The sequence below is a fragment of the Brienomyrus brachyistius genome, chromosome 3 (assembly GCF_023856365.1).
Source record: "Brienomyrus brachyistius isolate T26 chromosome 3, BBRACH_0.4, whole genome shotgun sequence".
Lineage (NCBI taxonomy): Eukaryota > Metazoa > Chordata > Actinopteri > Osteoglossiformes > Mormyridae > Brienomyrus > Brienomyrus brachyistius.
In genome coordinates, this window is record NC_064535.1 from 28811883 (window position 1) to 28833606 (window position 21724).

At 43.3% G+C, this 21724-nt stretch overlaps 1 gene segment (V, D, J or C); it reads left to right on the forward strand.

The window, feature by feature from the left end:
- The first annotated feature begins 8894 nt into the window (after positions 1-8894).
- Positions 8895-21724, forward strand: LOC125738148 (Ig kappa chain V-III region MOPC 63-like). The segment is given in 4 exon segments: positions 8895-9001; positions 15013-15337; positions 20434-20471; positions 21188-21724. Coding segments are annotated over 4 exon segments (726 nt in total).

Here is a 21724-nt window from a genome sequence, read left to right on the forward strand (position 1 = left end):
TCAGAATAGAGCCCCCCCCCAGCGCAGGTGTTGAGAGTACCATCAGCCCCACTCGATACCCAGGGCTTGCTGCGGTGCCTTCATTTCAGAACAAGGCTTCTGTCTTGGGCTTCCATTGGTGAAGCAACCAGCCAGTGGGCTTGCTTGTGCCCTTACGGCTGTAGTCCTCTCCTTTGTCCATCTATTCCTGTCTCATTACTGGGTCCCCCAGTGGGCCCCCCGGGTGCATAGGACTGCAGAGGGGTGGAGGAATCCCTGAATGTCACATTTATAATGGGTGCTATGCGTGTGGGCGAATAATTGGGTTTTTAATTGCACATTTTCTTCTGCTTCGACTGGACAAAAGCCTTCACTGGGGTGACGGTACATAAGCACGGTGGGGCGTAATGTGGAGGCAAAGAATGCCGAAGCTCTACTGTCAGGATTTTATTGCCTCCTGAGGTTTTACAGTCTTCAGTCGGCGGGGAGCAGAAGGGGGGGATTAACTGGCATTAGCAAGAGTGGATGGCTGGTATAGAAGGGGAATCTTATCGCTTCTCTGTATTCTGCCCATAAAAGAATCATAGTAAACTGTGTCCTTTTCATGTTGTGTGACGTGATCCAGGGATTTTACACTTATGACTGAAAGAAAGAATGAGGAGAGTGTTGAATCCTGGGAGGGGTCGAGGGGGTTGGGTCACTGGGACCCTTTGGGACTGTGAGCTGAGGATTATGGGTTGTATGGACCTATCTGGTGATGCAGTGCACCCCACCGTCTTTGGTCAGAGGGGAGGTGGTTTAGACTCTGAATCCAAAAGTTCAAGTCCTGAGAAGGGAACTGGAGTATTACCCTTGATCAAGATGTTTTGATGTAGAGCTTGATAGATGGACACTGTGGGTACCATGGCTTTCTCTGAGAGCACTGACTACCCAAAGAAATAACAGTGAAAAGGAGGAACATCCCAACTCCTAAACTGGACACAAATCAGATGAAGCGACCATGCGCACAATCTCATGGGTACATACTTGCTAAGGGATTAATTCTGGGTTTTGTATCGATGTATGAGTGAAATTATATAGTCATCTTCCCAGATCTGGAGCCGGTCTTGTTAGCGCTTCTACGTTTTGCTCTGTGATGTCACAGAAGCTCCTTATTCTTAAACAATCCTAAAATCTGAATTGTGCACGTTTCCAACTCTGTCTTCTCATAACGAAGCCTCATTGCAATTTATTGGTCAAACAATAGTCTTTGGTGTCCCCTGGTGGAGGAATAACAGAAAGACACCTTACATTTCCTTTGCCTTTTTGAGCGAGGAGACTGTTAACCTCCTAAGCATTGTCTCACCAGAAATAAAGTGCAAAAAAGTTGTATTTTTTTTCCATCAAGAAAAAAAAATATTACTTGTAAGAAAAACATGTTAATACCAAAACGTCAGCATAATAGCAGTAAGAAAATGTATGTCTACTGTTAACTGCTGCAGTGAGGCAGATTTAGTGCAGATCCTTTCATATTCTGAAACAGTCACCAACACACAGCATTGCAATAAGGTCAGTAGAAGCATGTTTCGTTCCACATTTTTTATGGTTATTTAATCCACTAGATGGCAGCAGAATTATGCCCCTTGCATTATTCAGGCTCAACACAGTATATGGAGTAAGACCAGGTTACACCCTGAGTCTTACACGGGGTTAACTATTCTTACATATAATTCTGAGCCCAAGTTACACTTGGAGTTAACGCCAAGAAGGTTAAAAATAATGTGGTCAGATTGTGGGTCTTTTTGAAGAAAGAAGACCACAGCTCTTTTAAGCAGAAGTTCCCCCTTTACTGACAACCACTGCTGGCTGCACAGACAAGGGAGGTATTTTATGTGACACACACACTCCACAGCAACACATTACATGGGCACAGCACTACAGCAAGAGTAACATTGTGTGGCTAAGCGGCACAGGACAAGGCATGCAAGTCACATGGCTTCACACTACCCCCACCGGAGGGATCAGCCATCCCAGCAAACCCCAAGTCCCATTCAAAGTTTCACAAACACAGCTGAGGCCAGTGCTGTTGCCATGGCCGCCGTGTCACAGTCCCCAGAGTACCTTCCTCCAGTGATTCCTGGTCCACAACCACTGCAGTGGGGTTAGCTGTAGATTTGGTGCCAGGCAATCCCTGTGCAGGACCACAACCTTTTGTTACTTGATGCCTGAGGACTTTCCCAGGTCCCCTCCAATGACTGTCCAGCTTGCATCACTGTTTCTGCATGCTGGTGAGGTGCTACATCTAAACTTGGTCTCTGGTGCCAAAGTCCTTCCTATGGCTGCATGCATCATAGGTATACTCCCCCAGGTCACTGCATAGCTCTTCTGACACAACTGAGCGGCAGAATAACTCCTCATCAAGCTTCGGGGATTCAGTCGGGTCATGATGAAGTAGTCCATGGCCACAAGGACGTAGCTTTTCCTCACATCACTACAGAGAAAAGGTCAATGAAATCCACCCTGACCCTCTCCATGGGTGCCCTCACGTGGTATGGCTTTATCGAGGCTTGGGTCTGGTGACTCGGGTCCTGCTGGCCGGTGCATGTGTCACAGAAATCCGCAAACAGGTCCCGGTTGCACCCAGGCTAATAGATGTGGCAGCACAGATACCCCTTTGCTGCTCCAAAGTGGCCGGCTCCAGTTGCGCCATCCTCTGCCCTCAGTGCCCTCAAGACTTATCCGGGGTACCAGAAGCTGCAGCAGGTGCTTCTCGCCATCCACAAACTGCTAGCATTGATAAAGCATCCTGTCATGCTCCACGACTACCTGCCACTAATTAGTCAGGCCTTGGTGTCCGGGACTAGTGTAGAGACCACCATCCACTCTGGTTACCTCCCCACCTGCAGCTAACCCCAGACTTGGGCTGTTGGTGGTCAATAGCCTGATCAGGGTATGTCAGCACTGGAGCCTTAATGAGTCCTCAGGCAGTTGGTGGTCTTATGGATGATTTAAAGGGCTGCCCCTTTTCAATGAGGCAGTGGAGTGGTTTGGAGGTGTTGGTAATATGAAACAAGACCCAGGAAACTGCACAGCTGGGCAGCACTTCATAGGGTCGGCCAGATCCTCATTGCAGTGACCTCTCCTGAGCCAACTACCATACCAACAGCATTAGATGACTGCGGTTGGTCTACACTCATTATCTCAGGCTGTGGAGATTTAGAAATGTTTGTCTTAAGCCAGGCACAACTGCTCCAGTGTCAAGCCCGTGTCGCCCTGCCACTGCAGCTCACAAACTGCCAGTGTTGTCTCTGGGGAGGGTCCGGCCATCACGGCATCACCCCTACACTGCTTTGAAGGGGTTAGCTGTACATCGGAGAGTGCAGGAACAGTTCGCTTTTCCACTGTCTGCTGCCATGCCCATCAGTTCCACTTCCGGCCGCCATCTTTCCCAACATGTCTGTCCCGAGGTAGAGTATGACTTGGGGCATGTCAATGGGAAGCCCCAGATGGTACAGCAAGTGATGCAAAGATCATGGATATTGGCCAGCCCCGCCTCCTGCTCTGTGGTCCAACCTGCAAGCGTGATGCTGAACTGTCTCTTCCCCTTCATTGGTGCACATATGCTGGTGACAGACATGAGCCAGACCTCGCGGAGCCGGCTAGTCACTGCTTGGAAGGATGCACACCAGGATGTGTGCATGACTAAACTGAGGTGGTGCATCGCCCCATCTGATTGGTCGAAAATGCTCAGAGGTACCGTTGACCTGCATCGAAATGCATGGATCAACTGAAGGAAAAAAGGGCATATTCTCTATCATCAACTAACTAAGGAATACGTATAATGGACTACATTACCCCTTAGTTTGTTCCCAGAGCAAAAGAGAACAGATTAGTCAGATTACCCTCTCTGATTGTTCCATAGGAAAAAGAGATAAGAAAGAAGGAGGAAAGGAAACTATTTTAAAACTAAAAGGAAAACTGCACCATGGTCATGGTGAAATAGCCCATGACCACGAGGACACAGCAAGCACTTTAGATCAATTGAGCTGCGGGAGATGTAACTGACACCAGCTTACCATCCCATTGCCACGTGAATAAATTCCAAAGCCCCTCAAATGATACATCCTAATCAGTCAAAATATGCTGCACTGCAAACTTCTGCCACTCCAATGAACCCAGCACAAACACATCCCAATGATCAATTGGTTTCCCAAAGTCCCTGGCCACAGCCACACAATGTAACACTTTACTTGACAGGGTACAAATAATATAGTATTATACTATTTCTTATGTATCAATGAGCCACAGACTAAGTCTTAGTTACATACTCATCTCATGCTTCTTCTTCATTAATGAATCTTATATACCAAGCAGTTACTATATTTGTTGTTATATCTGTTAATTCTGCAAACTTCTGTGAACTACTGAAGGAACAAGTAATGAATAACAGAAGTGGAATACTGATCTTATGTTTGTTTATTAATCGTGACACACGTTTTATCTCAAGTAGCAACTATATTTGTCCATAATTTGTACTTCAGTGGTAACTAAGTATTTGTGCCCCATCAAGTAAAGTGTTACTGAAAGAAGTAGCAAAAAAGATAATTGAAAAAGAAAACCCCTCTAGGCAGGAGCTTCCATTTCACGCAACACTCACTTGTACATGTAAAGCATGTGGTCAATGGGCGCGAGGGAAACTAAACACTAAAATACTGTTAAAATCTGGAGCAGTAGCCCAGGGAGCACATACACAAACATTAATAACTGTTGCGGTGGAGAAATAGCAGCTAGCAGCAAACCTTAAGAATACCAATGTTAATCGGCACAGCAGTTATACTTTAAAGACAATCACACCCTCCCTTAAGCAACCAGGTTTCATTAGCGTCTCAGTCTGTGCTGGTCCATTCACGCCCCAGCGCTTTGCGTGACCAGTGCTCAGTACAAGTCCCCACACCAGAAACACTGCTATACACATGCACAACAGGCTTGACCTGGAAGCAAATGAAACAAAGACTCCCTGAGGACCCCGGGTGTCCATACATATGCCTGCTCTTAGGACCCCAGCTGTCCTCACATATGCCTAATCTCTGGACCCCAGGTAGCCCAAGGAATGTCAGCTCCTGATTAGCAACATACCAAAAAAAAAATTAAACATACTCCCTAGTCCCACAGGCTGCCTAAGAAAACCTCATATCTGCAAAAATCATTGTTTTTCAGGAGATACAAAAAAGCGAATTTCCTACCCATTTCATTGTAGTCACTTATAACTTACTGTATGTGGAAAAATTTAAAATAAAGGAGTTAGATTTGTATTAATAACTTTTGTTTATCAGTCCAACAAATAATACAACACTAATGTCTCTCACAAGTTTTCAGTGGCAGTGAATATGACAGGAATGGTATATGTGAGGCTTTCGTCTTTGTTGCATAATATAACATGTAAGCACACTGTAACGCAATTTGGTCAGAAGACAGGGCCACTGAAAACAGAGACTTGGATTTAAATGATAGTTGGGGGCCATGTGTGCATAAAGATGGACTGTTTTAGATGCTAGACTGAAGTGCAGGACAAGCCCATCACAGAGTGTGGAATTCAGCTGATCCTCTTGGATTTTTGGTATCAGCCATTGTACCAGTAGAGCATAACCTAAAGAACTTTGTATAAGGAGAAGCACAGCTGGCATGAGGAGAAGGTCAGCATACACAGACATGGATGAAGGGGTTGGCTGAGGTGAAAGTACCTGAAGGTCCAAATGGATTTACAAATGAAACAGACCAACTAAACAATGTGAAGTGATGGTTAGTTTTTGAAATATTTAAATCCTGTACTAAACAATTAAATGGAGATGCTGGGTTTGTAGTATCTTTTCTGGACTCACACGTTGCTCATGCACCACATTCTGTTCAACGGCATAGAAGGAACTGATGGAGGGCTGCTGCATTCGAGGTGTGAAGCTGTGAGTTGGGATCTCCAGAACAACTCACTGTTAGCATTGTGACTATGGATCCAGCTTCACTCTGACCACCAGTGGAGTCCAGGCTGAAGATGCAGTAGATTATTACTGTCAGAGTCTCCACTACATCAGTAGCAGCTAGAAACTGTCTTATATCATACAAAAACATTTATGCAGTCATTATGTCATACTGCACTTAGCATGTATTTTTGTACAATACGTAAAGTTTGCCCTGGACAGTGACCTAAAGTCCCTTTGGTGTCCTCTAGGTAACAGAGCCCCCACCCTGACGGTCCTGCCCCCCTCCAGTATGGAGGTGTCCAGCAAGAACACGGCCACCCTGATGTGCCTGGCCAACAGGGGCTTCCCCTCAATATTGATAACACCGTGACACAAAACCTTCCAATACCTATAAAGAGTTAAAAATTCTGAATATAAACACGTTTCAGTTCTTCTGTTAAACGTACAAAATCATACCTGTTCATTATATGGGAAGGGGAGTCTGTACATTGAGTTACTTCTAATTTAGGTTTGAGTAAGTTAACACTGAGCAGCTCTTCCGTACTGAGTTTATAAAACACACACCCCCACCACCCACCGCCCACCCCAACCCCACACACACACAAAAATGGGACGCTGGATAAATGGCTGACGGGATGATGAGATAAGCAAAAACAAAATCATTCCAGTGCTGATGTAGTGCTGCAAATGGCAATTAAATAACAGTTTTATTCTATTTTTCGTTTAACTCCTAATAAAATGGGTGACACCTACAACCACTAGAGGGAAGCAGAAGAACATTTACAAAGAAATTCCAACATTTTGTAATGCAACATAAGCCGTGTAAAATTGATGGCAGAAACAAGGCTATTCACTTTGTAATCTCCGCTAATTTCCAGTTTAATAACATAATTCTCAACACATTACAGTAAATGCCTATATAACCAATGAAGTTTTCTCTCAGCCTAGATAACGTCTCCAATTATGCCAAAAAACATTAAATCTTAGAAACAAACCAAAACACATGATGTCACGATCACGGTCGGACGGAACGGCGATTGTGCGGGTAAGCGGGTAAGGAGCAGGCAAGGTAGGCAAAAGTCGGGCAAACGGGGGTTTATTTGGAAGACTAGGGCAGGACGGAACACAGGCATCGACAAACATCAATGACAGACATTGAACTCTGGCAAGACAAGGACTCGAATAGACAGGACTGATTGAAAGTAAACGGACACAGCTGGGTACGATCAGGGAAGCACACGTGGGTAAGCAGGGGGCGTGGCACACAGGAGGAGCGGACGAGCCGGGCATGACACATGACACCTTAATGTGTCATTTATGATGCAATTTCATTCATTACCTAGGAGAGAAATGCATGGGAGGAAGACAGGAAGGAGAGGGACCACAAAGGACAGAAGTCAGGACTACAGGACTGAAGCTGTACTGGGTTTGAGACTGACAGTCTCTGTAGGGGCAGATAGTAACAGATTTATATAAATCATCTTGGTGATAGTATCCCTTATGGAATCCACTATATTTACAATTAAGTACATACAGAACCAGTCAAAAATCTGGACATGCCAAGCCACCTACAAAAGAGAGTGATAGTGTCGCATCACATGACCTGAACACCTGACCTTAACCAAATAGAAATGGTTTTGGAGGAGTTTGACCATAGAGTGAAGGAAAAGGACAGCTGGGAAAACACCCCAGGAGGCCACGTCATGAAAATGGCTTAGAGGAGACAGTAGGGTCAGCCAGCCCTGGAGCATTTGCAGTTAAGGGCCTTGTTCAAGGGCCCAATGGTGGGATCACTCTGCAGATCCAGGGATTTGAACTAACAACCTTCTGAGTCCCAACCCACAGAGCTGCCTACCTTCCATAACAAATTATTATTTATTTATTATTCTTTTTTGAATACTTTTTCATCCATGCATAATTCCATATACATTATTTTTATAGCTTTGATGTCTTTATAATCATTCTAAAATGTAAAAAATAGAGTACAAATTAACTTTTCTGTGGCCAGGTGTGTTGAAACATTGATGGTCCTGTACATATAAGTGTATATAATCTTAATATGTCATCAGACAGACTGATTGGCTGTATATGACATAATAAGTCACTGTGTATGCATTGATTTTTACCCTCTTCACTCTAAGAACCATCATCATCAGATAACATTATAAAGTACTGATACAGATCATGTGGTAACTCCTGTTAGACGGGCAGATTCAGACCCAGAAAACTACAGACACTGTGACTCTCCGGGGTCTCAGCCCTGCATTACAAAACCCAGCCAACTGAAAAAGTAGGGAAATATTTTCTATTCTGTTTCACATTAGCAACAGACATCAGCTGTTAAAGGGTAATATGTGGAAAATCAATGACTCAATCAACAGATAAGAATTGGTGGTCACTGGTCAACCTGCTTTATCCAAGCTGCTCTATTAATGTGCATTTAATAAAATGAAAACAACTATTTTGGAGATCAATCTGCAACAACTTGTTATTATGATCAAGAGTCTTCAGTCTGAAGAAGACATCTGACAGTGTGAGTCACACAACAACCATTCTACATACAGTTGGTATCATCCATTCAGCCTTAAAAGGTCTGTGAAGGTCTGCTACAGTATAATATTGAAGCAGAGACTGACATTTCATCACAGAGTGCCTTCATTTTTAATGCTTTTGTTCAGCGTGTTTGTGTCTTACCCCCATGTTGCCTACAGTTCTAGTATATTTATATCTATGCCTGACTGAATGAATTAAAAAGAATGAACAGTTTAAATGATTATAAACACATGTGACAATATATAACAAGGACTAGAGACCATGAAAAGATTTGCCTTTATGTGTATAAAGAAGTTTTTTCCCCCACTATTTATAAATGTTTCATGTTTCCTCTGCGGTTATGATGTCAGTCAGAAGTTACTTTGCATTTTCAGCTCATGCCTCAGTGCTCTGTGAGGGTTTATATTCCAGGAGGTTTAACGCTTCATGACTGACAGCTGCCCTTCATCACAACAGACTCCAAACAAACATGACTTTGATCAGCCTCAGCATCTTGCTCTTCATCCTCACTCACGGTAAAACAGAACAAGCTTGTATTTTTTGCAACATATAGCCTAATTAGTTCCTAATTTTTCTAAACATTTTGATATCTGGAGCTTCAAACATTTTTGTATATTAATTCATATTTAAATCTTTTTATTTTCAGAATCCAGAGGACAAGTGACTGTGACTCAGACTCCAGAGCTGATATCAGCTTCCTCAGAACAGACAGTCACTATAAATTGTAAAACCAGCAGCCCAGTGTATGTTTATAACAATAATCCCTGCATGGCCTGGTATCTACAGAAACCTGGAGAATCTCCTAAACTCTTGATCTATTTTGCAAGAACCCGTATCTCTGGGATTCCGTCTCGATTCACTGGCAGTGGATCTAGTACTGACTTCACTCTGACCATCAGTGGAGTCCAGGGTGAAGATGCAGGAGATTATTACTGTCAGAGTCACCATAGTAGTGGTGTATCCACACAGTGATACAGAGCCGTACAAAAACCTCCCTCAGTCAGACTGCACAGTGACTGCACTGCTGCAGCTGGGACTCACTGCAGATGCTGAGGGGGAAGTTACACTCGTTTCGCCCCTAACAGATGCAATTTCACACCAAACTGTTCATGAAACTTCAGAGCCCTGCAAAGTAAAAGACTGAATACGCAGGGGAATTATCCATTTCACTATAAAGTACAGTACAGTAATATGTACTTTATCTTATTGTATGTGCTATACTTTTATAAGATTGGCAGCTCAGTAGGTTTGCTTATACCAGCATCCCAACAAGCACGTGAGTAATGAGGTTTGTTATGATGTTACCATGGCTACGACGTCTCTAGGCAATACGGATTTTTCAGCTGCTTTACAATATAACCTTGCAGCATCACTTTTGTATATGTGGTCTGTCACTGACTGACACTTCATTCTCCAGCACATGACTTTATATGCATCGTTAGTTCTGTAGGAGTTCAGTGGGATCAAACCAACTGGACTTACATTTCAAAGTTATTGTCCTACTTTGGTGCCTATTGCATTTCTACAAGATCATTTTGACGTGTTGTTAGATTTTCTGGTATCATTTGAATGGAACCGTGCTTTGAAAATCTCAATTCTGTGCTACTAATCAGCAGAAAAGTTTAACTGATGCCATCTGTAGCAATCACTAAAATATTGTCAAAATCTGGAGCAGTAGCCCAGGGAGCACATACACAAACATTAATAACTGTTGCGGTAGAGAAATAGCAGCTAGCAGTAAACCTTAAGAATACCAATGTTAATCGGCACAGCAGTTATGCTCAAAGATAATCGCACCCTCCCTTGAGCAACCAGGTTTCATTAGCGTCTCAGTCTGTGCATTTACGCCCCAGCGCTTTGCGTGACCAGTGCTCAGTACAAGTCCCCACACCAGAAGCACTGCTATACACATGCACAACAGGCTTGACCTGAAAGCAAATGAACAAAGAATCCCTGAGGACCCCGGTTGTCCGCACATATGCCTGTTCTCAGGACCCCAGGTGTCCATACCTATGCCTGCTCTTAGGACCCCAGCTGTCCTCACATATGCCTAATCTCTGGACCCCAGGTAGCCCAATAGGTGTCAGCTCCTAATTAGCAACATCCATCCATCCATCCATCCATCCATTTTCCAAACAGCTTATCCTGCTGGGTCGCGGGGGGTCCGGAGCCTATCCTGGAAGCAATGGGCACGAGGCAGGGAACAACCCAGGATGGGGGGCCAACCCATCGCTGGGCACACCCACACACCATTCACTCTCACATGCATTCCTATGGGCAATTTAGCAACTCCAATTAGCCTCAGCATGTTTTTGGACTGTGGGGGGAAACCGGAGTACCCGTAGGAAACCCCACGACGACATGGGGAGAACATGCAAACTCCACACACATGTGACCCAGGCGGAGATTCGAACTTGGGTCCCAGAGGTGTGAGGCAACAGTGCTAACCACTGCACCACCATGCCGCCCCCTAATTAGCAACATACCAAAAAAAAATAAAAAATTAAACATTATACTCCCTAGTCCCACAGGCTGCCTATGAAAACCTCATATCTGCAAAAATCATTGTTTTTCAGGAGATACAAAAAAGCGAATTTCCTACCCATTTCATTGTAGTCATTTATATCCTACTGTGTGAGGAAAACTTGAACATAAAGGAGTTAGATTTGTATTGATAACTTTTGTTTATCAGTTCAACTAATAATACAACACTAATGGCGCTCACAAGTTTTCAGTGGCAGTGAATATGACAGGAATGGTATATGTGAGGCTTTCGTCTTTGTTGCCTAATATAACATGTAAGCACACTGTAAAGCAATTTGGTCAGAAGACAGGGCCACTGAAAACAGAGACTTGGATTTAAATGATAGTTGGGGGCCATGTGTGCATAAAGATGGACTGTTTTAGATGCTAGACTGAAGTGCAGGACAAGCCCATCACAGAGTGTGGAATTCAGCTGATCCTCTTGGATTTTTGGTATCAGCCATTGTACCAGTAGACCATAACCTAAAGAACTTTGTATAAGGAGAAGCACGGCTGGCATGAGGAGAAGGTCAACATACACAGACATGGATGAAGGGGTTGGCTGAGGTGAAAGTACCTGAAGGTCCAAATGGATTTACAAATGAAACAGACCAACTAAACAATGTGAAGTGATGGTTAGTTTTTGAAATATTTAAATCCTGTACTAAACAATTAAACAGAGATGCTGGGTTTGTAGTATCTTTTCTGGACTCACACGTTGCTCATGCACCCCATTCTGTTCAACGGCATAGAAGGAACTGATGGAGGGCTGCTGCATTCGAGGTGTGAAGCTGTGAGTTGGGATCTCCAGAACAACTGACTGTTAGCATTGTGACTATGGGTCCAACTTCACTCTGACCACCAGTGGAGTCCAGGCTGAAGATGCAGTAGATTATTACTGTCAGAGTCTCCACTACATCAGTAGCAGCAAGAAACTGTCTTATATCATACAAAAACATTTATGCAGTCATTATGTCATACTGCACTTAGCATGTATTTTTGTACAATACATAAAGTTTGCCCTGGACAGTGACCTAAAGTCCCTTTGGTGTCCTCTAGGTAACAGAGCCCCCACCCTGACGATCCTGCCCCCCTCCAGTGTGGAGGTGTCCAGCAAGAACACGGCCACCCTGATGTGCCTGGCCAACAGGGGCTTCCCCTCAATATTGATAACACCGTGACACCGAACCTTCCAATACCTATAAAGAGTTAAAAATTCTGAATATAAACACGTTTCAGTTCTTCTGTCAAACGTACAAAATCATACCTGTTCATTATATGGGAAGGGGAGTCTGTACATTGAGGGACTTCTAATTCAGGTTTGAGTAGGTTAACGCTGAGCAGCTCTTCTGTACTGAGTTTATAAAACACACACCCCCACCACCCACCGCCCACCCCAACCCCACACACACACAAAAAGTGGGACGCTGGATAAATGGCTGACGGGATGATGAGATAAGCAAAAACAAAATCATTCCAGTGCTGATGTAGTGCTGCAAATGGCAATTAAATAACAGTTTTATTCTATTTTTCGTTTATCTCCTAATAAAACGGGTGACACCTACAACCACTAGAGGGAAGCAGAAGAACATTTACAAAGAAATTCCAACATTTTGTAATGCAACATAAGCCGTGTAAAATTGATGGCAGAAACAAGGCTATTCACTTTGTAATCTCCGCTAATTTCCAGTTTAACAACATAATTCTCAACACATTACAGTAAATGCCTATATAACCAATGAAGTTTTCTCTCAGCCTAGATAACGTCTCCAATTATGCCAAAAAACATTAAATCTTAGAAAAGACAAACCAAAACACATGATGTCACGACCACGGTCGGACGGAATGGCGATCGTGCGGGTAAGCGGGTAAGGAGCAGGCAAGGTAGGCAAAAGTCGGGCAAACAGGGGTTTATTTGGAAGACTAGGGCAGGACGGAACCCAGGCATCGACAAACATCAATGACACACATTGAACTCTGGTAAGACAAGGACTCGAATAGACAGGACTGATTGAAAGTAAACGGACACAGCTGGGTACGATCAGGGAAGCACACGTGGGTAAGCAGGGGGCGTGGCACACACGAGGAGCGGACGAGCCGGGCATGACACATGACACCTTAATGTGTAATTTATGATGCAATTTCATTCATTACCTAGGAGAGAAATGCATGGGAAGAAGACAGGAAGGAGAGGGACCACAAAGGACAGAAGTCAGGACTACAGGACTGAAGCCGTACTGGGTTTGAGACTGACAGTCTCTGTAGGGGCAGATAGTAACAGATTTATATAAATCATCTTGGTGATAGTATCCCTTATGGAATCCACTATATTTACAATTAAGTACATACAGAACCAGTCAAAAATCTGGACACGCCAAGCCGCCTACAAAAGACAGTGATAGTGTCGCATCACATGACCTGAACACCTGACCTTAACCAAACAGAAATGGTTTTGGAGGAGTTTGACCATAGAGTGAAGGAAAAGGACAGCTGGGAAAACACCCCAGGAGGCCACGTCATGAAAATGGCTTAGAGGAGACAGTAGGGTCAGCCAGCCCTGGAGCATTTGCAGTTAAGGGCCTTGTTCAAGGGCCCAATGGTGGGATCACTCTGCATATCCAGGGATTTGAACTAACAACCTTCTGAGTCCCAACCCACAGAGCTGCCTACCCTCCATAACAAATTATTATTTATTTATTATTCTTTTTTGAATACTTTTTCATCCGTGCATAATTCCATATACATTATTTTTATAGCTTTGATGTCTTTATAATCATTCTAAAATGTAAAAAATAGAGTACAAATGAAATTTTCTGTGGCCAGGTGTGTTGAAACATTGATGGTCCTGTACATATAAGTGTATATAATCTTAATATGTCATCAGACAGACTGATTGGCTGTATATGACATAATAAGTCACTGTGTATGCATTGATTTTTACCCTCTTCACTCTAAGAACCAGCATCATCAGATAACATTATTAAGTACTGATACAGATCATGTGGTAACTCCTGTTAGACGGGCAGATTCAGACCCAGAAAACTACAGACACTGTGACTCTCCGGGGTCTCGGCCCTGCATTACAAAACCCAGCCAACTGAAAAAGTAGGGAAATATTTTCTATTCTGTTTCACATTAACAACAGACATCAGCTGTTAAAGGGTAATATGTGGAAAATCAATGACTCAATCAACAGATAAGAATTGGTGGTCACTGGTCAACCTGCTTCATCCAAGCTGCTCTATTAATGTGCATTTAATAAAATGAAAACAACTATTTTGGAGATCAATCTGCAACAACTTGTTATTATGATCAAGAGTCTTCAGTCTGAAAAAGACATCTGACAGTGTGAGTCACACAACAACCATTCTACATACAGTTGGTATCATCCATTCAGCCTTAAAAGGTCTGTGAAGGTCTGCTACAGTATAATATTAAAGCAGAGACTGACATTTCATCACAGAGTGCCTTCATTTTTAATGCTTTTGTTCAGCGTGTTTGTGTCTTATCCCCATGTTGCCTACAGTTCTGGTATGTTTATGTCTATGCCTAACTGAATCAATTTAAAACAATGAACAGTTTAAATGATTATAAACACATGTGCCAATATATAATAAGGACTATAGACTATGAAAAGATTTGCGTTTTTTGTGTAAAATGAAGGTTTTTTCCCATTATTTATAAACGTTTCATGTTTCCTTTGCGATTATGATGTTAGTCAGAAGATACTTTGCATTTTCAGCTCATGCCTCAGTGCTCTGGGAGGGTTTATATTCCAGGAGGTTTAACACTTCATGACTGACAGCTGCCCTTCATCACAACAGACTCCAAACAAACATGACTTTGATCAGCCTCAGCATCTTGCTCTTCATCCTCACTCATGGTAAAACAGAACAAACTTGTACAGTTTGTTGTCATTTCTTGATGACTGAAGATCCTTACTGTGGTAATTTTGTATGTTAATTCGGTTGTTCATATGTTTTTATTTTGTATGTATTTTCAGAATCCAGAGGACAAGTGACTGTGACTCAGACTCCAGAGCTGATATCAGCTTCCTCAGGACAGACAGTCACTATAAACTGTAAAACCAGCAGCCCAGTGCTTGATGCTGGGACCTCTTATCCTCGCATGGCCTGGTACCAGCAGAAACCTGGAGAACCTCCTAAACGCTTTATGTATTATGCAATTACCCGTAACTCTGGGATTCCGTCTCGATTCACTGGCAGTGGATCTAGTATTGACTTCACTCTGACCATCAGTGGAGTCCAGGCTGAAGATGCAGGAGATTATTACTGTCAGAGTGAACACTACCCCAATAATAAATATGTGTTCACACAGTGATACAGAGCCATACAAAAACCTCCCTCAGTCAGACTGCACAGTGACTGCACTGCTGCAGCTGGGACTCACTGCAGATGCTGAGGGGAAGTTATACCAAAGCTCTATAATGTTCACTTTTTAGTAACTGTAACAGGGTTAAAATACACATATAAAATATCATGATTTTCAACAAAATTAACTCTTATTATTTATATATACAGGTTTCATATTGTTTAAATACATAAAGTAACATTAACAGATCATACATTATAAGTTCATGCCCCTTCAGTTCTCCAGCAGTGACCCTATCCAAAATCCATTACATAAGCACTCATCAGCCTATGAATATGAAGAATTAAAATAATATATTCTGATATAAGAGTAATTAAATCAGTATTAAAAACTGTGACTTCACAACATGAATGAGGACCAAGGTCTATCGCTAATGAAACTGATGCATCACATGTATTTGAATGAAAGACGTACTTTGCATTGGCATCTTATAAGAGCTGTCAATCTCGTACGCTTGTGCGATTAACACTCTGTTACTCAGCAGTACTTCAGCAGTGCTTCAGAGCAACACTGGGAGTCTGGGCTGAAGATGCGGGTGTCAGGGTTAGCCCCTGTTGTCCCACTCTGTTTCCCTTCCCCATTTGGCCAGCAGGCATTGCTGATCATCCAGTCCTCATGTTGTCAATCTTTGTCTTTTCCCTTATATCTTACAGTACATGCCACCTGGCTCAACGCACCGAGCATGTGACTACCTATAATCCTCTCTGTTTTATGTTCGAATCCCACCTCCTCTGTTTTTGTAGATTTTGTTCCCTTGTGTTTCACTTGTATTTGTTTTTGTTTTTTTTTTGCACTTGATTGTGTTTTCCACCTGTCAGTTTTCCCCATTGGTAGATTCTGTTAATTTGTTCCTTTGTTAGCTTGAGTTCCCTGAGTTTAATTACTAGTTCCACCTGTTCCCCCGTTCTTGTGCCTGCCCTTGTGTGTTTCCCCGATTGCTGACTGTCCTGCACCTTCCCTTATTGGTTAATTGTCTGTTTCACTCCTGCTTGTCATTTCCCTGTTCAGTTTTTGTATTTAAGTTCCTGCCTGAGCTTTGTCCCTAGTGGTTCATTGTTTGTGATTGTTGGATGTTAGTGAAATTCTCTTTGTAGTCTGCCTGTCTTGACCCTTTTGTAAATTTAGTCTTTCTTTATCCCCTTTTATTTCTGACCCCTTGTGGTTCTTTGTTTTTGTTAGTGTTTTCTTGTGTGTTTTAGTTCATTTAGTGAACCCTTCCCTTGTCCTGTGAGCCGCAAGTGGGTCGTCCACCTCTTTCCCAACTTACACCATGCCACGCACATGCCCTCGCCCCAAATCTTCCTGGATCCGTAACAGCAGGAGATTATTACAGTCAGATTTGACACTCCATGAGTGGCAGCTTTGTGTTCACACAGTGATACAGAGCCGTACAAACACCTCCCTCGGTCACACTGTACAGTGAACTCAACTACTGCAGCTGGGAATCACTGCAGGTGCTGAGGGGAAGAATGACTTTAGCCTTTTGTGAAGTAGAGTAGATAATACATTTTAATAAACCATTTGTACCAGTAAAATAAGTTTACACACGCTGATAGGGCTGCTGCTGACTACCATAGTATCAATTGCTTTTTGGTATAATTAAATATAGCATTTATTTTAGCAAAGGCGGCATGGTGGTGCAGTGGTTAGCACTGTTGCCTCACACCTCTGGGACCCGGGTTCGAGTCTCTGCCTGGGTCACAAGTGTGCGGAGTTTGCATGTTCTCCCCATGTTGTCTTGGGGTTTCCTCCGGGTACTCTGGTTTCCCCACACAGTCCAAAAACATGCTGAGGCTAATTGGACTTGCTAAATTGCCCGTAGGAGTGCACGTGTGAGTGAATGGTGTGTGAGTGTGCCCTGCGATGGGCTGGCCTCCCATCCAGGGTTGTTCCCTGCCTGATGCCCATTGCTTCTAGGATAGGCTCCGGACCCCCCGCGACCCAGTAGGATGAGTGGTTTGGAAAATGGATGGATAGATGGATATATTTTAGCCTTGCACCTGTAGGTTCCAGGATAGGCAGCAGATCCCAGCAATGCTGAACAGGAAAAGTCGGTACCCTTGGCTGCTTTGGGCCTGGGTCCCTGATCCCCATGCTTTCTACATTACAAATGGAGTCCAAGCAGGAGATGTAGAAGATCATTATTCTGAGGAGTAATTTGTTCACACATTGTTACTGAGCTGGACGGGGAATATCAGATTTCAGCATTAAGACAGCAGATAAATGCTGTGATACATTAATTCCTGAAGTGTTACATTTGGCAGACTGAGGTGATCCAGGCTGGTGGGTAATAAACCCCCCGGTGCCCCCCCCATTTCAGAGCCTCAGCCTGAACTTAAAGGGAGGCCATGAGGAGAGGTGGGGGGAGGAGAGAAGGAAGGAGCTGATAGCCGTGTGTTTCTCAGTAACACAGACCCCCCCGAAGAGGCTGCCCCGAGAGGACCCCTTTCATTACTGCCCCCGCCACACCTCAGGCCGACTGGGACACCTGGGCTCCGTCCCAAGACCAGCACTGTCCTCAAGCAGCCTGCCTTCAGTTAGAGCAACACACTCATCTTTATTGTTAATTTTGCCAGCCTTTCTCTAGAGGATTTTTATTTTGAAGAAGAAAACTCATATTATCTCTGCGGTTATGATGTCAGTCAGAAGATACTTTGCATTTTCAGCTCATGCCTCAGTGCTCTGGGAGGGTTTATATTCCAGGAGGTTTAACACTTCATGACTGACAGCTGCCCTTCATCACAACAGACTCCAAACAAACATGACTTTGATCAGCCTCAGCATCTTGCTCTTCATCCTCACTCACGGTAAAACAGAACAAGCTCGTTATTTTTGCAACAAATTGCTTCATGAGTTGTGAAATATTAGACAGTGACATCTTGGTATTGTATGTTAATTCAACTTTTTTTAATTTATTTAATTTTAATTTAATATAAAATTAATGTTTTAATTTTATATTTCTTTTCAGAATCCAGAGGACAAGTGACTGTAACTCAGACTCCAGAGCTGATATCAGCTTCCTCAGGACAGACAGTCACTATAAACTGTAAAATCAGCAGCTCTGTGTATACTGATAGTAATGGCCCCATCATGGCCTGGTACCAGCAGAAACCTGGAGAAGCTCCTAAACTCTTGATCTATTATGCAAGTACCCGTTACTCTGGGACTCCATCTCGAATCACTGGCAGTGGATCCAGTGCTGACTTCACTCTGACCATCAGTGGAGTCCAGGTTGAAGATGCAGGAGATTATTACTGTCAGAGTGAACATAACATTGGTGGTATCTGGGTGTTTACACAGTGATACAGAGCCGTACAAAAACCTCCCTCAGTCAGACTGCACAGTGACTGCACTGCTGCAGCTGGGACTCACTGCAGGTGTTGAGGGGCAACGCCATGACTTGAGGCCCCCATAAAACTGATCAGTTAATACTTCTTTTATTTATTAATATCACTAACCCCAAAGCATGTGACCTATGAGAGGTACAGCTGATACACTTACAGACCATCCTGATACCGCTGGTGACCGGAAAGGGGAGATGCAGAGGCTTAGTGTGTAACACTGTCACCTCACCCCTGCAGGTTTGGGTTTCATTTCCTGCCTCTGATCTTTATGGGGGAGTTTGCATGTCCCCCCTATGTTGTGTAGAATTCTCAGCAAAACAAGGAATTGATCTGGTCATAATGTCAGTGGAATCCATGCTGAAGATCATCATGATGACATAATTTTACTGAGCTACAGTATAAGGGAAATATCAAATTTCACCATTAAACCACCCAGATTAATCCATCCCTCTATCTATTTTCTGTACCCACTTGTCCTATTCAGGAGATTAATAGCCTGTCCCAGAGGTTATGGGCAGAAGGCAGAGAATATCCCATCACAGGGCGCAATCACACACCATTCACACCGATGGGCAATTCGGTACCTCCAGTTCACCTTAGCATGTTTTGGGACTTTTTAGAAAATCCCACAACTCAGAGAGAACATGCAACCTTCACACACATAGAGGCAAGGCAGTCACTCAAAGCCGAGTCCCAGTGGTGAGAGGAAGCAGTGCTGACCACTGCACCATCATGCTGCCCAGATAACTGTTGTGATATATTCATTCCTGAAGTTGATTTTGTTACTTGGGCAGACAGAGACGATCCAGGAACATTAAGGTCAGGACAGGCAGGTGTGTCACTGAGCAGCAGTGTGTGGGTGTTTCTGTGTGGTGGAAGCCAGTGACCGGGGCTGGTGGGTAATAAAGCCCCCCCTCATCCAGTACAGGATCACAGTGAGCATGGAGCCACTCAGGAAGCACAGGGCGCTGGGCAGATACACCATGGGATGGGATGCTGGTTCTTCAGAGGACACACGTTACGGTCCTATTAGAGAAGCCATTTTTAAAACTGCATGTATTTCAACTGGGGTTTCTTGCCATAAGAAACCCACATGAATACAGGGATAATATGAAAACACACAGCGACAGGACTGGGAACTGAACCCACAACCACTGAGGTGAGAAACCACAAGGCCGCCGTCTGAGCCAGTGAAACACGTGCTGCCAATATTGCAGCACAATGTCGTTTCTATGCAAATTCTCTGTCTGGTTACAGTAGCTTTACGTAAAGGATGCTGTTATCTAACTTGACATTTGGTTCCACAATAATTCTCAAGATTTGTGGTTTCTGTCTGTTGAATGGAAATTATGATAACAGGCTTATTATAAGCAAACAACGGAAGTTTAAAACATCAGTTTAAACGACATCATGAAGGAATTCCGGAAAACCATTAAGTTCACTGTTTCACTGTATTCGTTTTAACAGAATTGCAGTTAGAATGTATTGTTATTTTTGCAAACAATGCTGATTTTAACAGTTAGTGTGATGAATCAGTTAACAGGGAGAGAAACATACCTGCAACGTATTTCTTGTCAATTGTGGGTGTTAATAGAGTAACCGTCCATTAATGTATTACTGCGAGGAGAAACGCGGCTGTAGCACCGGGAGGTTTTTGTACGGCGTTTCAATCAGTTTCAATCACTGTGGTGGACTTTCGGCGGCGGGACCAGACTGGATATTGGCAGTAAGTATTCAGCTTTTGATCTATAATATAGAAGTAGAAATCATTGCCATCCACACAGACTTTATTCCTGTATATGTTATGATGCTCTGATTTAATCGTGAAGATAAGGCGTGTTTTAAGTGAATCGCGCGATGTGTATGAAAAATATATAATCCATCCGCCATTCACCCGATTAGCTCAGATATGGTAACGCAGACATATTATATCTTAATATGTGCGCCTAATAATCGTAATGTTGTGTAAACAGCAGCTTACTTATTCAGCATATTGAGAATAGAATTAAACAGAATAGTTAATTAATTAATCCCCTTTGGAAAATTCTCTTTTTAACTTTGCCCGATGTTGCTTTCCATATACGTGACAGAAAACTGACAGAAAATGTTACTAAGTAGAAAGTAGACTGTGTTATATTATATGAATATCTTTTTTCATTATTATTTTATACGATTCGGATCAATCGTGTCTGTTGCGTTTATCGGCCAATTAAGGCGTTTGTGACAAGTGGATCTTATTCGGTAATAAATGCAAACCTATAACTGACAATAAAAATTATATTGTTGTTCTATAGTACATTTCCGTAGACACTACTTTGTAGTATTGTAGATTATACTTATTGTAGTATTGTAATATATTGTAGATTTTACAGTAATCATGTTATGATAATTAAAAAAAAATTGCATTGGACTCTAACCAAAGGTCTTTTTGGTGCCTCCTAGATAACAGAACCCCCACCCTGACGGTCCTGCCCCCCTCCAGTGTGGGGGTGTCCAGCAAGAACACGGCCACCCTGATGTGCCTGGCCAACAAGGGCTTCCCCTTCGACTGGAAGCTGAGCTGGAAGGTGGACGGTAACAGCAAATACTCAGAGATGAGCCGCGGGCTCCTGGAGAAGGACGGCCTGTACAGCTGGAGCAGCAGCCTGAGCCTTACTGCGGACGAGTGGAAGAAGGCGGGCTCAGTGGTCTGTGAGGCCCATCAGGGCTGCCAGGCTCCTGTCACTCAAACGCTGAGGAGGGTCGACTGTTCAGGGTAGATGAGCTCAGCATCACCTGTGATGAGCGGCTGATTACTGTGTTTTTACTGTGCTGTGCTACACGCTTCTGATTTACTAACTGAATATATTTTGTGCTTTGCTTGATCCACGAGTAAATATCTTTACTGATATTTTATTAGTTTTGTGTCACATTGTATTATCTTGTGTGTTTCATTCCTGAATGCTGCATAGATAAATAAAGATTCTATCCTGTCTGAAA